The sequence below is a fragment of the Cydia splendana genome, chromosome 10, assembly GCF_910591565.1.
Source record: "Cydia splendana chromosome 10, ilCydSple1.2, whole genome shotgun sequence".
Lineage (NCBI taxonomy): Eukaryota > Metazoa > Arthropoda > Insecta > Lepidoptera > Tortricidae > Cydia > Cydia splendana.
The window spans coordinates 16,251,473-16,268,147 of record NC_085969.1 but is presented as its reverse complement, the minus strand read 5'-3'; the positions used below and the strand labels follow the sequence as shown (position 1 = coordinate 16,268,147).

At 36.0% G+C, this 16,675-nt stretch overlaps 1 protein-coding gene across 3 annotated transcripts in view; it reads right to left on the bottom strand.

Annotated features, from left to right (window-relative positions):
• Positions 1-4,534: 4,534 nt before the first annotated feature.
• The window catches only part of LOC134794383 (delta-1-pyrroline-5-carboxylate synthase), a 62,626-nt gene continuing 50,485 nt past the window's right edge, over positions 4,535-16,675 (bottom strand). For all 3 annotated transcript variants that reach the window (XM_063766188.1, XM_063766186.1, XM_063766187.1), the window contains 6 exons: positions 9,038-9,208; positions 7,928-8,116; positions 6,781-6,973; positions 5,673-6,677; positions 5,021-5,158; positions 4,535-4,786 (listed from right to left, as the gene is read on the bottom strand). In XM_063766188.1, the coding sequence (XP_063622258.1) occupies positions 4,665-4,786; positions 5,021-5,158; positions 5,673-6,677; positions 6,781-6,973; positions 7,928-8,116; positions 9,038-9,208 (1,818 nt within the window). In that variant the 3' untranslated portion in view covers positions 4,535-4,664. The remainder of the gene's footprint in view (positions 4,787-5,020; positions 5,159-5,672; positions 6,678-6,780; positions 6,974-7,927; positions 8,117-9,037; positions 9,209-16,675) is intronic.

Genomic DNA, 16,675 nt, shown 5'->3' with positions numbered 1-16,675 from the left:
AGTCGTTCGTAATTACGCAGGTTATGCGAATTAAGCTGCACGCACATCGGGCTAATTGCCTGTCAGTCCCGCAAATATCCACGATATTTATAGCTTTCAGTGATAAACATCACATAGTTATTTATTACTCGTCTTCTACCAACATGTTTCCCTTGAATTGCTGGTTCGTACGACCTATAGAAAGAAGCTCACTAACTCTTTTGCCACAAATATCCTATTAAAGGAATTCGTTACTTCATTACAAGACCAGCAGTGCAAGATCAACAGTTAGTTAAGTATTTCTACATAAGGATGCATTATTGAAATGGACTTAATTATATTATATAAAATTTTGGTTTTGTTTGAGGATAATCCTATCGGGATCGTAATCTTTATCAAACAACCCTTCACTAACAAACAAAAGTACAACATGACAATAACCAATTATGATTTGAAATTGTGATCAACCATTTACTTCGATTACCCCCGATACTTTAATTTGACACAAACAAACCCCGCTTTGAAGTCAAGTTAGTTTATTTACCTAGTTCTAAGGACCTATTTACTTTAATCGTAAATTATCTATATTGTCAACGAATGAATTAGTGTTCATTTATATTATATTTGATGAGTAAACATAGCGTTCTATTTATATTCTATTTGATGAATTCCCGCTTGTAGTCAGGTAAGTAAAAGTAATTGATGAAATTTTATTTTTTATACAGGGTAGAACATTTCTAGGGACTGAGCTGAAAGGATATAGTGTTATCTAAGTGATATATAATCGAGTTATTATAATCGTAATGCTGGATTATAAAGTAAATTGTGTTTCACTTTTTAATCCATTAAATATTTTTATTTATTACATTAAAATAAAATGTTTAATATCAGCGACAACACTACAAAGTTATTCAAATTTTAAATTGACACATGTCATGTCATTCAATAGGATCTAATTGCTAGGGTTGATCATTACACTAATGTTTAACAAACTGTATCTCAAAAACGGTTAGAATTATTAACCAAATTAATAAGTGAAAAATAAAGTACGTAGCCTAAACAATTCCCCGTTTGCATAAAAGTCCTTCGTTCTGTTCCACCCGATATACATATAAGTATGTCAAAATTACGGTCGAAGTCTGTTATAACTTGTTATAAGTTTGGTGTCGACTAAGTCCTAAAATGTGGTCTAAGTAGTTGTTAGTATAAAAACGCAAGAATAAGTTTTATCGGATTAAAATGTACAGTTGCCAGAAAAACTAAAATACGAATACAAATAACTACCGAATAAATTACCTCACAAAATAGACAAAGATTTATATCTTTAAGAAAATATTTCCTATTATTGCGTGTACTACCTATGACTGTCTCTATTCAGAAAGTTTCACTAACCTAGGTGCTTTATTTGTTCTTTGTTTCAATAGAACAAAAGTGTAGGTACGTTGCTTTTGAGAACTGCCACCCGCAAAGCGGCTCCTTCCTGGAATGTTTGTGACTTTAATCTCCACGGAATTGGACACTTGCCCGGCTAGTTAGCGAATAACAATAAATTTATTAGTATTTTTCTCAACCAACTTTAAACTGAAATCCTTGCCAGGATCGTTAACTCTGAAATTTTGTTGTACTTAATATGAATAAAATTTTATTACGACGTAATATTTAACATTACCTACACAATATACACCTAATAATATGTAGGTAAGTAAATAAATCATAAATATTGTAATACTGAAGTATTTACCTACTCGTCTTTGTTTATCTATTTGTCTTCTTCTTCTTCTTCGTCGTCGACAGAATAAATAAACAAAGTAATAATTAACTAATGTTTGATCTTTTAAACATATTAAAGACTCTTAAATTTAATGACTCCATAAGATTTAAATAAATAAGAGCAAATGAAAAAAATGTCATCATGATGATACATACGAAAGTTACATATAAAACAAAAGTTGTACGTACACTTTTTTGTCCTTTTGAGGCGAACAGGTAAAGCTCAAACTAAAATACAGAGTAAAAAGCTAGTTGAGTGTGTTTACACACCCGGAAACATGTTCGAAAATGTACTTCATTCAATAGTTTTATGTTAATAAAATGAGTTAAATGTATGCAATCATTCACTTTAATTTTTACTCAAAAATGTTATGATTTATTCTTTGTATAAAGTTTGTTGAGTGTGGAAACATACATTTTCACCTCAGCAGCTCGAACAAGGGTACTTTGCTTCTTAAAAACAGTGAGCAAAATGCGATTTTGCTCACTGAGTCATTTTGTCTCACTCAGTGAGCAAAATCGCATTTTGCTCACTGATTGTGTCTCACTAAGTGAGCAAAATGCGATTTTGCTCACTGAGTGAGACAAAATGACATTCAAGTGATCTTTATAGTCATTTCAACATGCGGGGTCTAATACAAGTTCGATATACTTGGGTTCTATTATCTCTCTAGGTATGTTCTCACTGCTTAGGGTGAACAATTTTGTGTACTACACGAGATCAAAGTTATTTACATCTCGTGCGCTTTTGAATCCCTTACTACGCTCAAGATTCTAAATTAGATTCACTCGCTACGCTCGTGAATCTATTATAGAATCTTTCGCTTGCACGGGACTCAAAATAAGCACTCGAAGAAATATCAAACTTTGATCTCTTGTTGTACAAATAACTATTGTATGAAAGCGTTTGTATTAAGTTACAGTCAGCAAAACTGTAAGTAGTAAGTAACTATTACTAGTAAATATATTATGATTTGTTCAACGATCATTTTATTGTTTTATTAATATAGCTACAATCATTTTTTGAGAAATGTTTTGTGGAACTAAATTTAATATTTTTTTTATTGCCCTAATAATCTACCCGTTATCTTTGGTAGCACCAGTGTGCCGGCCCGGCCTCAAGCACTGACGGCCTTGGTCACTCTTTAGCAAGCATCGCATAATAAAAGCATAGGTATGCCATTTATTTCAATTTGTACATTTGTTCTTCAAAAAATACATAGTTTGGTATTTTTATGGTTTAGCTTTTGGTTAATAAAATATAAAATTTGGTAATTTCCGTTTGTTGTAGGTAATATAGTTTGATTATTTTATACAATTACAGTTTGTTTTTTTACCCTCCGTCTAGACTCTAGAGAGGCGTTGAGTTTCTGTATGATCCTGTTAAAAGTTTTGGTCACGAAGTCTTTATTGCATAATGCTCAAAGTTTTCATGCAAACGCCAACATTTTGCTGCGTTATTAATGATATTTACAAAAGTTTTAAACAACAGAGTTGACTCGAAGACACGCGAAAATATATTTTAAGCTCCGCCAACAATTTCACTCAACCTTCGGCGTGAATCCTTAACAATTCTCCTCTTTTAACTAAGTCCACAAACTGTTCTGATTGTTCTTTAACTTTTCTTTATATTAATTAAAGGATACTACTGAAAGAAGGTACCAGATAACACTAAACTTTATTACCTTAATTAAGATAAACAAAAGACTAAAAGTTGAGTAGTAATTGGACAAGTTTAGCCGAATTTACTTCAAAAGTACCGAATAAGACCAAACTCGTCAAACCCGTCATTCGTAATTGGCTTCTAATATTACTTGCTTCATACTAGTAGCTAACGGGAGTTAAAGGTACATATTGTTTATAGAATATTTAATTGAAGTTGTATAAGTTTTCATCATAGCTTTGTGGTTGAATGTTATTTTATATTTATCATATTTTGATTGTAATGATTTTATTTTGATGTTGTAAGTATATTCTTTTTTCTTTTAAAATAAAACTATGACTATCACTCTGACTAACGGTACATTTCGGATGTAGACTACAACAGCATTAGGTACTGATGCATTAATGTGTTAGACCAAGAAGAGTCAGCAGCGATTTGGTAACCCACGCAAGTGTTATTTTAAACGTCATACGTCTATGAAATTATGACGTATAAATAACACTTGCACTGCGTGGGCTATCAAAATCGCTACAGACTTTCCTTGGTCTAACTCTACATTACCTACTGCTGCGAAGCGAGCGTCAAAAAGGTCAGTTATCAAGACATTCCTGACGTTTCCTGCAATAATGCTGTCTGCAGCATTACGTCAGCAGTATTGCGGCGCGACATTACGGTCGATGTATTGCTGCCACAAATATGAAATCGATGTTTCTGGCCGGGATTTTGACCTTTGCGGCAGTAATGTGGCGTCCCAATACTATAACTATAATAGCAGTAACGCTGGTGTAATCTGAATCCGAACGGTAGGTACAGTAAAGGGCCATAAAGTTTGCACATCGGTATTTAGAAAGAGAATATTGGAGGCAACGAGAATGAAAGAGACAACGCTCTACGAAGTCGAAATTCCGATGTGCAAACTTTATGGCCCTTTACTGTACCTTAACTTTGCTCTAGACTCTAGAGCCACTAGTTTGCAAAACGTTGTCTTCCAGTCACATCTCTTTGGCCTTCGAGTCTATAACAGACTATACAAACAGTGTCAGGTAGGGCCACAACGCTGTGTAAGCCAATACGGGAGCGGCAAACACGACCACAAGCCTGGCAGGCCGCATAGTACGAACAAAATTATGTAACATTTATTCATTTATTAAAGATTAAATAACATCAAAACTTTACAAATAACAATTATATCGATTTTATACATACTAATCTCCTAAAAGTATTTTAACAGTTTCGCAAAACCCCTTCTGAGTCAATTGAGGGGAAGTTTCTCATGCAGCCAAGTCCTCCTGCCTTCGTTGAACTCGGCGGCAGTGTGGTCCGTGCCTTCGAGGATCCATTTCGTTGTGAGCAGACCCTCAACGCCAACTGGACCTGAAATTATGAGGAAATTTTGATTTCTGTTTATGTATATATTACGATTATTTTCGTATAAGAAAAAGATATATTGCATATAACCCGTGGAATATCCCTTGCGCCAGAGTGGGGCGTATAACTTTTTACGAATTTTTAATCTCCTACACACTACTACTAACGTCTGTTAAATAAGTTAAATAAATTGTTAAATAGATTTGACAGACGTTTATGAATATCGCCATAAAACCTTACCTCTGGCATGTATCCTGGCAGTTGAGATGCCGACTTCAGCACCGAGCCCGAAGCGGAAACCGTCCGCGAAGCGGGAGGACACGTTGTGGAACACGCACGCACTGTCCACAGAGTTCAGGAAACGTTTCGCAGACTCGTCTGAAAGATAAGATATTCTCTATTACTCAATACTTAAAAAACATTGCTTCAGAAGAAAAACCATTCATTAATCATAAAGGCAGACAACAAAGCAAGGTTAAGTAAATTCTTACAGGTAACGAGTTTTAACTAAAACAACTACAGTTGGACAAAATGATATGTAACTGTGTGACTATAATTCTTATACTCCTATGACTTTAAGATAGTTATTTTAAAAGAAAATCTTCAAACCACTGATACGCCTTGGTAATAAAAGTTTATGATTTCCTATTTAAGTTATCTACATCTGTTATGTAAACAAGCTAAACTAATAGTCTGTATAATCACACACAAACAAAGTGAATGGACGTCAGCAATTAACATGTTATCTTTGTTTTAAAATAGTCTTAATAATTATATTTTTATCTTTACGCATAATTAGAAACATATCCGATTATATAACCAAATACTAGCTATAAGATAAGAGTATAATTATAATATTAATTATTAAACATATGAATGAAATTGAGCTCACCATTTTCAGTCACAATTACGTCGGTGTGGGAGCTTCCAAACTTGTGTATATGGTCCACCGCCTCATTAAGATCCTTCACAATTTCAATGCAGCACTCCAGAGCACCATATTCGTGCTTCAGCGTTTTTGCCGGCGCGGGACCAAAAGTCAAGTGATTGGATAGCTGTGGTCCAGCGTGAATCTTCACGCCTTCCTTCTTCAACATATTGCAGATATCCGTGAATAGAGAGCTGTGGAGATGGTCTTCATGCAACAGGAGAGTTTCCATCGCGTTGCAAGCGGCGGGGTAGTCGCATTTGGCATCTCTTACTATCTTCAAGGTCTTAGTCGGATCGGCATCCTTGTCTACGTACACGTGACAGACACCTTCCGCGTGACCGAGGACGGGAATATGCTGTGACTGTTTCTGTATATTCCTGACGAGATCTGACGATCCACGGGGGATGATCAAATCGATGTGCTTCTCCATTGATAGCAAGTCACTGATTTCCTCTCTGGTTGATACTAAAGATATGGCATCTTGAGCACCGACAGTTTTAAGAGATTCCTTAACTAATTCCATGAGTGCTTTGTTGGAATGAGCGGCTTCTTTGCCTCCTTTCAGCAGTAGACCATTAGCCGATGCCATGGCCAAAGCAGCAACTTGGGGTAAAGAGTCTGGCCTTGATTCAAATATGACTAGAAGAACACCAATCGGTACCGTTATTTGTCGGAGTACTAGGTTCTCTGCCAGCTTAGTTTTCTTTAGAACTCTGCCGACATTCTCGTAACTTGAGTCAGCAATTTGCTTCAATCCGATCGATAAAGTTTTCAATTTTCCTGCGCTCAACGCAAGTCGATTCAAGAGGGGTTTAGCAAGGCCACCTATCGTGGCTTCTTCTAAATCTTTGGAGTTTGCCTGTAATATCTGATCTTGTTTGTCAACTAACAGGTCAGCAAGGGTGTGGATTGCCGAAGCTCTTTCCGCTGGTGACAGCTGCTGCAGAACACGACTGCCCGTGCGAGCTAAAATAAGACCATTAAGTACCATGAGTGATATACAAAATTTAAGCTAGGTAACTAAATTGATGTACTTAAATAATTTAAATATATTATTTTCTTTGCGTACCATTTTCAGCAGAAACATCCACAGAAGAACTACTAGGAGCTGGGCTGTCGGTGAAGAATGTGCCGACTTTCCTGCCACTAATGATGGTCTTGATGGCTTTCTCTTGCATACCGTTGCAGATCACCACGCTTACGCCGCGAGCCATGGCCCAGGTCGCGGCGTTAACTTTAGAATCCATACCACCGGTGCCGACCTGAACAGTATTTTATATCATATCATATTCTTGAATTATTAATTTAGGGTAGGTAAAATCAAAAGAAAGAGTTTTTGTGTTAAGATTTGCCAAACAATGGTAAGTAGACTCTGAGAGTCGGAATTATAATAAATCAAGCAGTTATATTTATAATAAATCAAATATTTTTCACCACACCAGCTCGGAAAGGCTAACTTTGCACTTCAAAAACTGATAGCAAAGTTGCATTTTATTCACATGTGAGGCAAAGTAATCAAATCAAAATTTTGAGTTGTTTTCTTATGTTTGCTGGTAGAATTGACTTTTAATAGAATAGAATAGAATAGAATTGATTTATTCGTAAGCACAAATAATCGGTACAATACTTTTAAATGATGATTTTGGATGATAAATATTTAATAACATTCATTTGGATTTGATTTGGTTTGATTTTGTTTGATATTTCACATTTAATATTTGCTTCGGGTTGTTGTAGTGAAAAATTTTGTGTTTCACTCGGGGGCAAATTTTGTTTAACCCTCGTGCTTTGAAACCCTCGCAACGCTCAAGATTCAATTTTTCGAAACACTCGCTACGCTCGTGGTTCAATTTTGGAATCTTTCGCTTGCTCGGGTATCAATATTAGCACGAGCGATTAAACAACAACTTGGCCCCCTTGTAAAACAAATAACTATTGTTTCTTTAGAAAAGTACCTACAATGCCCTCGGTATCTTATATCATAATGCAGCGGTTCTCAAACTTTTTTTTTTTGACGGAACCCTTTTGGAAAGCGAAATACTTGATGGAACCCTACAATAAAACAATAGTTTTTAGAAGTGTGTTTTTTGCATAGTCAAATTTTTTGAGGCGACTAAAGCATAGTGTCCTAAATTCTTCGGGACCCAGCAGGGGTGTCGCGGAACCCTAGGGTTCCGCGGAACACACTTAGAGAATGGCTGGCATAATGCATTTACCTTGGATTTCGTTCCAAACTCCACTTGGTCCTTATCCTTGGCTGTATAGGTGTGCATCATGCGCGCGCCGTCCTCCCACGGCGGCTTGTTGTAAATGCCATCGACATCTGACATCATGATGAGCAGGTCGGCTTGCACCTCAGCCGCTAGCAGCGCTGAGAGGCTGTCGTTGTCCTTCAGCCCAATACCCTAATTGAAAAAGAAGACTACAGTATTCGGCGAAAACTGTTATCAACATACCCATTCAAATACTTTCACGCCATTTGGCATCGTAATAAACTCAAACTAATATTAGACAGGTTGATTTAATTAATAATAAAATATCAGATTTCTCATAAAAGTATAAGTACACAACTTTAAAACAATTGTAGCTAAAAGTCTATTTATTTCGTCGTAATACGATAAACTAGCTTTATTCTCGATATAACCCTTATCAGTGTCGTAAGTACAAGAAAACACAATTTAAAGGAGCCGTCAAGTTTTTCCTATACTTAAGATCCCGAGAAAGTTCCAAGTACTTTTAACAAGCAAGTCGACTCTTTTCTTTAATAATTCCCTTAGATTTTTCTCTTTGAAAATCCGATGAGGGTTTTTTTATGCCAGAGTATCCTCCTGGCGGTGCTACTCAATTTGATAACTTGGTGTTATGTAATAAATAACTAGTTGAGAACATCGTCATCATGAATCAGAAATTAAAGCTACTAAGAGAAAATAGGTACCTATGACTCATGTTTGAAACATCGAAATTATATCATTGACGTTTATTTAGAACTTTTATTTTAATAATTTCTATAGGTAGGTACTGAGTAACGACTTAACAGTGATACGTAACTTTATTGTAAACTGATGTAACGCTTCGCTTTAAAGCAGAATGCAAAAAATAGTGTCAGAGCTGCCCGTCTACAAATTTCTGGTGTCATTCCTCAGTCAATGTCACGTTCGGAAAATCAGAGACAGCTGAATTTCAATTTAAAATTCAATGCATTGATGAAGAACTTTACCTTATAACGGTACGATTAAGGTTTAAATTCGCTTAGCTTCTTTCAAATGCATGACACTATCGCATTGAAAATGCACCTTATACATGTGCAATTTCAGGCATTCACTTACCTTCTTCCCAGTGCCTGGCACCACTGTGTCATCGTGTACGAACATGGGTGGGCTGACTGCGTCGTTTGTGTTGATAATGGGAACTATGTTAAGGGAAATTAGTTCTGAGAGCGTGGCGAACAGATGCTTGCGGGTCTCCTCGTTGTAGAAGTCGGGCTTTGTCACTAGCACCTAGGAATAAAACATTTTGGTTATTAATTTATGATTTTGAAGGCGAGATATATCATCCCAAGACCATCTGTTTGTATTCTTTATTGAGACAAGACATATTATGACTACAATAAATTATAATTAAGTAATTAAGATATGACAATAAAATTGTGGACCTTTATAGCTGCTGGTTTTCAAAAATCACAAATAGGAAAAATAGTAACATTAAGCGCCTTTTTTCAATCCCATAGATTAATATTAATATTATTAAAAACTATGTTTATAAATTCGAAGTTAGCATTATTATTAATACCTGATTTACATATACATTAAATAAACCTTTACTTACCTAATACATTAAAGTGTTCAATTAAATTTTATAGCCAGGCTTTAGCGAGAATTTTGCTAAAGAAGATTTAATTAAAAATAAAGATTGGCCAAAATTATGAATGATTAATAATGAAAGAGGTTTTATAATAATAAAACGATCAAACATTGACTATTAATTAGGTTAATTGGACGGCTATTCAAAATAATAATAAATCTTAGACACTAATAAAATAATTTGAGGTATTTCAAATAATTCATTACTTTTGTCATTATGTTTAATTTCAAATGGTAGATAATAGGTTACCGTTTATTAGGTTAAAATGTAGATGTAGTAGGTGATTAAATGTCAGTTAAATAAGTAAAATAGTCAATGGAAAACCGCGGTAAAATGCTGATTTATACTAGGATTTATATGAACACATTACTTATTTATGGTAACAATAGGGTGTTTTACGATATATCTATTTGGCCACTTTTTTCCTTTATATCTATTTGATGCTGACTGGACAACCAGGTAGATGATGATGACTATCTACGGTTCTACTTCGTCACTTAATTTTAAAAACCTCGTATCTTGTTCTGTGAATCAAAAGAAAAAGTAATACAGAGTTACTGCGTTTCAATTTTGAGTAACAGTGCGAGATACCTACGAGATTTTTTCAAAGTAGTAAAGATTTGTATATTTTCTTTCTACCCACATAAGGGTTACGATAGGGATAGGGAGTTATCAAGTAGCTATGCTGTAGGCATATCTCGAAGATAGATCTACTACAAGACTGCATTATCTTTATTTATCTCAGTCAAAGCTTAAAACTAATACCTAACATATTTCGGCCTTCTGCTAGTTAACCCCTGTATCCATCTTTGCCAGCCAACGTCGACGCGTAAAACGTTTACACGGGTTTCACGACTAAAATATACCTACACATAACATAGATAAAACCAATAAGGCTGTGTTTATTTGTGGAACATGGAAAGAGGAAAACAGGGCACTTTGTTTGTTTACCGTAGATAATTGCACATTCATGGTTTTTGCGGGGAGGGAGGTTCTGTGAGGGGAGAAGAGTTGATATTTTTAGGGTTCCGTACCCAAAAGGTAAAACGGGACCCTATTACTAAGACTTCGCTGTCCGTCCGCCCGTCAGGATGTATCTCACGAACCGTGATAGCTAGACAGTTGAAATTTTCACAGATGATGTATTTCTGTTGCCGCTATAGCAACAAATACTAAAAACAGAATAAAATAAAGATTTAAATGGGGCTCCCATACAAAAAACGTGATTTTTGACCAAAGTTAAGCAACGTCGGGCGTGGTCAGTACTTGGATGGATGACCGTTTTTTTTGCATATTTTTCCGTTTTTTTTTATTATGGTACGGAACCCTTCGTGCGCGAGTCCGACTCGCACTTGCCCGGTTTTTTTTGTTAACCCAACCCAATAATCCTACTAAGCAGTTGCTTGAACAGATAAGCACGTAGCCAAATCTGCTACGGCGCGTGATAATAACAATTGAAAACTTCAGATAGGTATTCCGATATACAGTGAAACCTGGTTAAGTGGGACCTGGATAAGTGAGAAACCCCTATAGCTGGGACTCATGGTGCGGTCCCGACAATTTAGCACTAAATTACCTCTGTTAGTGAGATAAAACGAACCTCTATAATTGGAATTAGTTGTTGTGATTTTATAGTCACATTTACCTCTATAATTGAGACAGAGAGTGTATTTTACCTCTTTTACTGAGACTATATTTATAAGATTACATTTTCCTAATTGTTTTTTAGAATTTTATAGGAACTGACCTCTGTATCTGAGATAACGTCAATCTATGACCTCTCTAACTTGGACTTTATTGATCAATTTCCGTATTCTTATACTAACTCTTAGTCTATCCACAAATTCCGCATTTGCTTAATTGTGTCTAAACGACTTCAAGTTTGATTTAGTTACTTTATGTAGTTAAGACTATCGAAACGAAAGCTGAAATCTTGATAAGTAACACGAATAAACAAATTTTCATTTAATAAATTTCTAAGACGCAATGAAGTCCGTATCAAATTTAATTTTATTTTAAAATATCTATCCTTTGGAGAATCATTCAAAATAAATTCAAAGAAATATTTTTTTTTTTTTTTTTTTTAATCTTTATTAAAGAGCTTTATCGCTTAGCGATTATGTCGCTCCATATAATCAACATGCAATCACACTCATTTACGATTACTTAGGCCTATATTTACTAGCTTGAATAGTGCTCTGGCCTCGTCCGACAACGGAAAAGCCAGGGCACTATTGCAGCCACCAACATTGTAAAGAAATATTTAAAACAGTCTTAAAAAATATTTAGGGACAAGGATTATTTTACCTTATTTATTATTAAAGATTATTACAAAATACCTTATTAACCACCTATATAACTGAAATATACTCTATTCTCACCTCTATTAATGGAACCCTCTGTAAATGAGACAGAAATTTATTTGTAGCTGGCTAACTGAGAGCCTGGGTAAGTGGAATACCTCTTTAAGTGAGACAAATCTGCTTATCCCTTGAAGTCTCACTTATCCAGGTTTCACTGTATAGTAAACGTCTCAGTGCTCGACATGCTCCCTTTGACCTGCTTTGACCTCTAATTGCTAATGAATCACCTATCTAAGTTTAAAGATGACATGTACTAATAACTAGGACAGTGACGAGCCCTCGGACCTCTAGATAGTACAGTTGAATAGTATACTTATACAAAAACAAACCATTCATAAGTTTGATGATGTTTGTGTTACACGTTATTTATGGTTAAACTAAAAGAAACTGACGCTAAAACATTTTATTCTTGAGTTCTCCAGACGTGAGCCAAATTTATTATTCATTGAATTATTGGGCGTGAAAATACGTGGTATTTTCGTTGACTATGCCTTTTTATTATCCTAGCTGCCTAGCCGCATTCGAAATTTAACAACCCATATAACCATTCCAGTCGCAGAATCACAAAGTGGTAACTAAATGTCAGATGTGTCGTAACAGAGTCCACACAATGTGTCTAGAATTGTTTCGAAACAAAGTGTCGTCGCCGTGTCTACACTTTTCCGTAACAAGGTGTCGACACATTTGTGTGCACTTTGCGTGCGGTTTGCGACTAAATCTGACAGCAAATTTGTGACAGCAAATGTCAATATAAAATACCTCTTGAAAACCAAGGTTTGTCAAACTACTATTAGTGTCTCGTGTGCTCGTAATTCTAGTAAGTCATCATGGGCAATGCAAATGATAATAATCGACCGAAACCAAATAAACACCCAACACCCGTCAACCTTTTACAGAAAAGTTTTTAAAGAAATTCAATAAGCTACTTAGGTCAGGCAACGAATGCTCCAAAAGTTGTAGAGGGAAATGCTCGGAACACAATTTTTGACTCCGTAACTCGGTTTGACAAGTTAGGAGGTGAACATATCAAAAGTCCCCGGCCGTAGCCCTTGAGCGGGGGGGAGAGAGGGGGCTTTGAAGGTCCCATTTTCCGGTTTTTCGATTATATCTCGGAAACTATGCATCTCAGCGACATGGCCACTTATACAAAATGAAAGTTAATTTAATTTGTTATAAGTTTATTCCGACAATTTTTTCGATATGTTGAATAGTTTTTGTGATATCCGCTCTTGAAAGTTTATTTAGGGCTCTCAATTTTATCTTGATATATCTATATCAGTGAAGGTGCTAGGCCGTGTTTGGTATCGTTTTCGTATAAATCTGGGGTGCTGAATCCATTTAAGATATCACATTGACACCATTCCACAAAATAAAAATAAATCTTTTTAGGGTTCCGTACAAAGAATATAATACTCACTAGGAGAAGAACGATAACTCCATACAAAAAAATGTCCCTTTCAAAAGTTCGTTTATACTACTAGCGCTCTGGTAGGATACCATTGTAATTAGAATTGACAACCCGTTTAGCCTAGCGGGTATTGGCAGTAATCCTGTTCAGGAAGCTAATGGTCCTGGGTTCGAATCCCGGAGAGGGAATTTCTTTTTGTATTTTTTCTTTTTTGTTGGGGTCAGGTTTTTAAGAGCCCATCAACGTGCACACTAGCGCCACTGCTAAATAATCGTGATTATTTAAATTTAGCGACAGGTATTTCAAAAAAGGGGCCGCTACTGACTGTATTGTGTATTTAAGTACCTTTTGAATACACCAAACTAGTTTTTATGTTGCTGGATTAGTCGATCTATGAGCTCAAAATAAAAACGGCCGTTTTAACTTTGGACGCGTAGCGGCCCCCTTTTTTAAATACCTATCATTAAATTTAAATAATCACGATTATTTAGCAGCGGCGCTAGTGTGCACGTTCATGGGCTCTTAAATTAGCATATCACAAAAAAAAAATACGTTAAAAGGTAATGATTAGGTACTATATTTAGAAATTCGTCAAATATAAAAGGCAACAAAAAAGTATATTAAGATATAAATATTTTCATTCCTATTAGGATTACTGTATATGTATATGTTAGGAGCAATACATATGAATACATACATTGATATGGCAAATGGTTACAAGTTGTTATTACATCTATCCGGTTATCGGACATTTTCTGCTTGATCACAGCTCCGCGTAGCGTTCTTGTTCACCGGTATCCCGCACTGAAAAAAAAACCTGGTACTGGTAACCAGAATCTGGTTAGCTGTACTATATTGTCTTGTTGTATATGTGACGACAGGACACTTTGTAAACATAACCAGACCATTCTTGTTAAATTAAATTTGTTAATTCTATGAAGTGTATAGTAGTGGGTATAAGACTTTTAGTAAACCCAACTAGCCGGTCTGTTAATGGTTACTAAATAATAAAGTAACATATACGTTCCTGTCCTGTTGTTATAACAAGGTATTCAGTATATGTAACTGAACGATTTGTGCGGTGTACTGGTTTTATATTGTTCACGTTACCAGAACGCACTGTGCTAATGGGGCTTCTAAGCGAGCCATATGTTCACTGCAATATGTGGCCGGCAACTATTGGTGTCCTCTTACTCACATGTTAGAGAGGGTCACTAATAGTTGCCGGCCACATATTGCAGTGAACATATGGCCCGTTTAGAAGTCCCTTCAGCACAGTGGGTTCTGGTTACGTGAACAATATATAACCAGTACACTGCTCTTCTAGTAAATACAGACAAGTTTTTAAGCACACTTATTTTTTTTTATTTTATTGATCAAATAAGTAACACAGCATTACAGTAAAACCAAGGCACTGTGACACTACAAAAGAAAAAAACATTTTGTCTCCACAAAGAAAACAATAGACACAAAAATGACATACAAATTAAACATTGGATTTGGGCGACGACGTAACAGCGTGGCTCCGTAGCGTCGTCTGACTCGGCGTAGGATTCGACAGGTTGCCCCGGAACCGCCGAAACACCACACCCTTCGGCCAGAAGTCCGCGCTTGCGATGGTGTCCTGCAGAGGCCGCGGCACGCGCACTACAAATGAACTGAAGTGCACATAGTGACGCGACTGTAGCTGGTGCACCCTCAGCGTGTAGCCAGTCTTCCGGCGGACGTACTCCACCACCTCGTCGGCCCCGGCGGAGTAATGCAGGCGAGACACGTAGAGCGCCTTACTCGGTGTCGCAACTCGTAGGCCAGAATTAACCGGCTCCGCAGTGCCACACAGAGTCCCTCCTTATCCACGGAGCCCGCACATTTCACTGTGTCAGCAACACGCAAACAACACGCACTTATACTATACACTTGTACTAGTTTACAATAAAATTATGGACAGGATCTACGTAAATAAAACATCGACCGGCCGGAACGTAAGACGCTGGCGTAATGGCTGCCGTTCTGTGACTTGCGCAATTCCTTTCTCCGCCCCCCGCCACCCGCGCATACACCGTGGTGTTGGCACAACTGTTTGATTCGTTCAGACTACAATGCATTATAGTAACCACAACATAATAACTTGTAACGTGTACACTCGTATCTTTATTTTTACATATCAATAATTAGTGTTACGATGCATATATTAAACGAGACAAACGTTTAATATTTACAACACTTGCATCTTTACATATACAACGAAATTGTAAGCAGTACTAAATTGCATTTAACTAGAATTAAACAGTGATGTTTAAAAAACAAGTTTTACACGATACAACATTTTTTGTTATTACTACCGGATTTTAGTAGGTATAACTATATTTTTAATTACTATACGTTCTGGTAATATTGTAGAAAATTATTTTTTTCGGTGCGGTAGTCTGGATATGCGGCAGATACGTGCCCTTTGAGCTTTTTCCAAGAAATCATATGACGGCCCAGGATTATATTGTTATCTCACGCTCAAGCCATCTGCTGATTCACTCTCTAAAACAAAACAGTCACAAATTAAACAATATAATCTTACTGCCTAATTACTAACGACGCTAATTGCTACCGGGTCTAAATTTACCAGCTGAAACAATGTGAGGTTTTACATCTATGATAAATTTTGATTAAAATTTCGGACGCGATATAGCGTCCGCGGGACTTACGGGGATAGTAAGATTAAATTATTATATTTGAATTTGGCAATTAGTACGCTCATTTTTATTTAAAGATTAATATATTTATGTATTTCTTACCTTGAAATTATCGCTGTTTCTGGTTTACTACAACGGGTTAATTTTAACTAAGTATGTGCGAAGACGCATTTAGATATGTTGCTCGTACATATGAATCGTTTTTATTTTTAAAATTAATAGGTAAATAAATATATTTCAAGTGAATAAATCGTTTTATATGAAAACTGATATTTTTGCGTTAAATGACTTTAATGACAGCATTGACATTACAGACTTTTGTCTTGCCTATGTTCTTACCGGCCAGACCCAAATCAAGGCCTATCAAAGAGGCCTATTGACAAAGATTTTTTTTAATTTTATCATGGAGGGTAGAGCAAGGCCTGTTCACTTCCCAAGAAAGTTATGTCCCCAAATAATTGCGCATGTGTGCGCCTTAATCTTCTATGTGTGCGTTGGCCTCCGGGAAAAAGTTGCGAGTAATAAAAATAAAAACATTTTTCTACAGCAACATTGCTCCCAACTCTGATTTAAATTATCACGAATTTTATACAATATTAATCATAAAACGGGACTTAAAACGCTTAAAACTTAATTACATGCGAT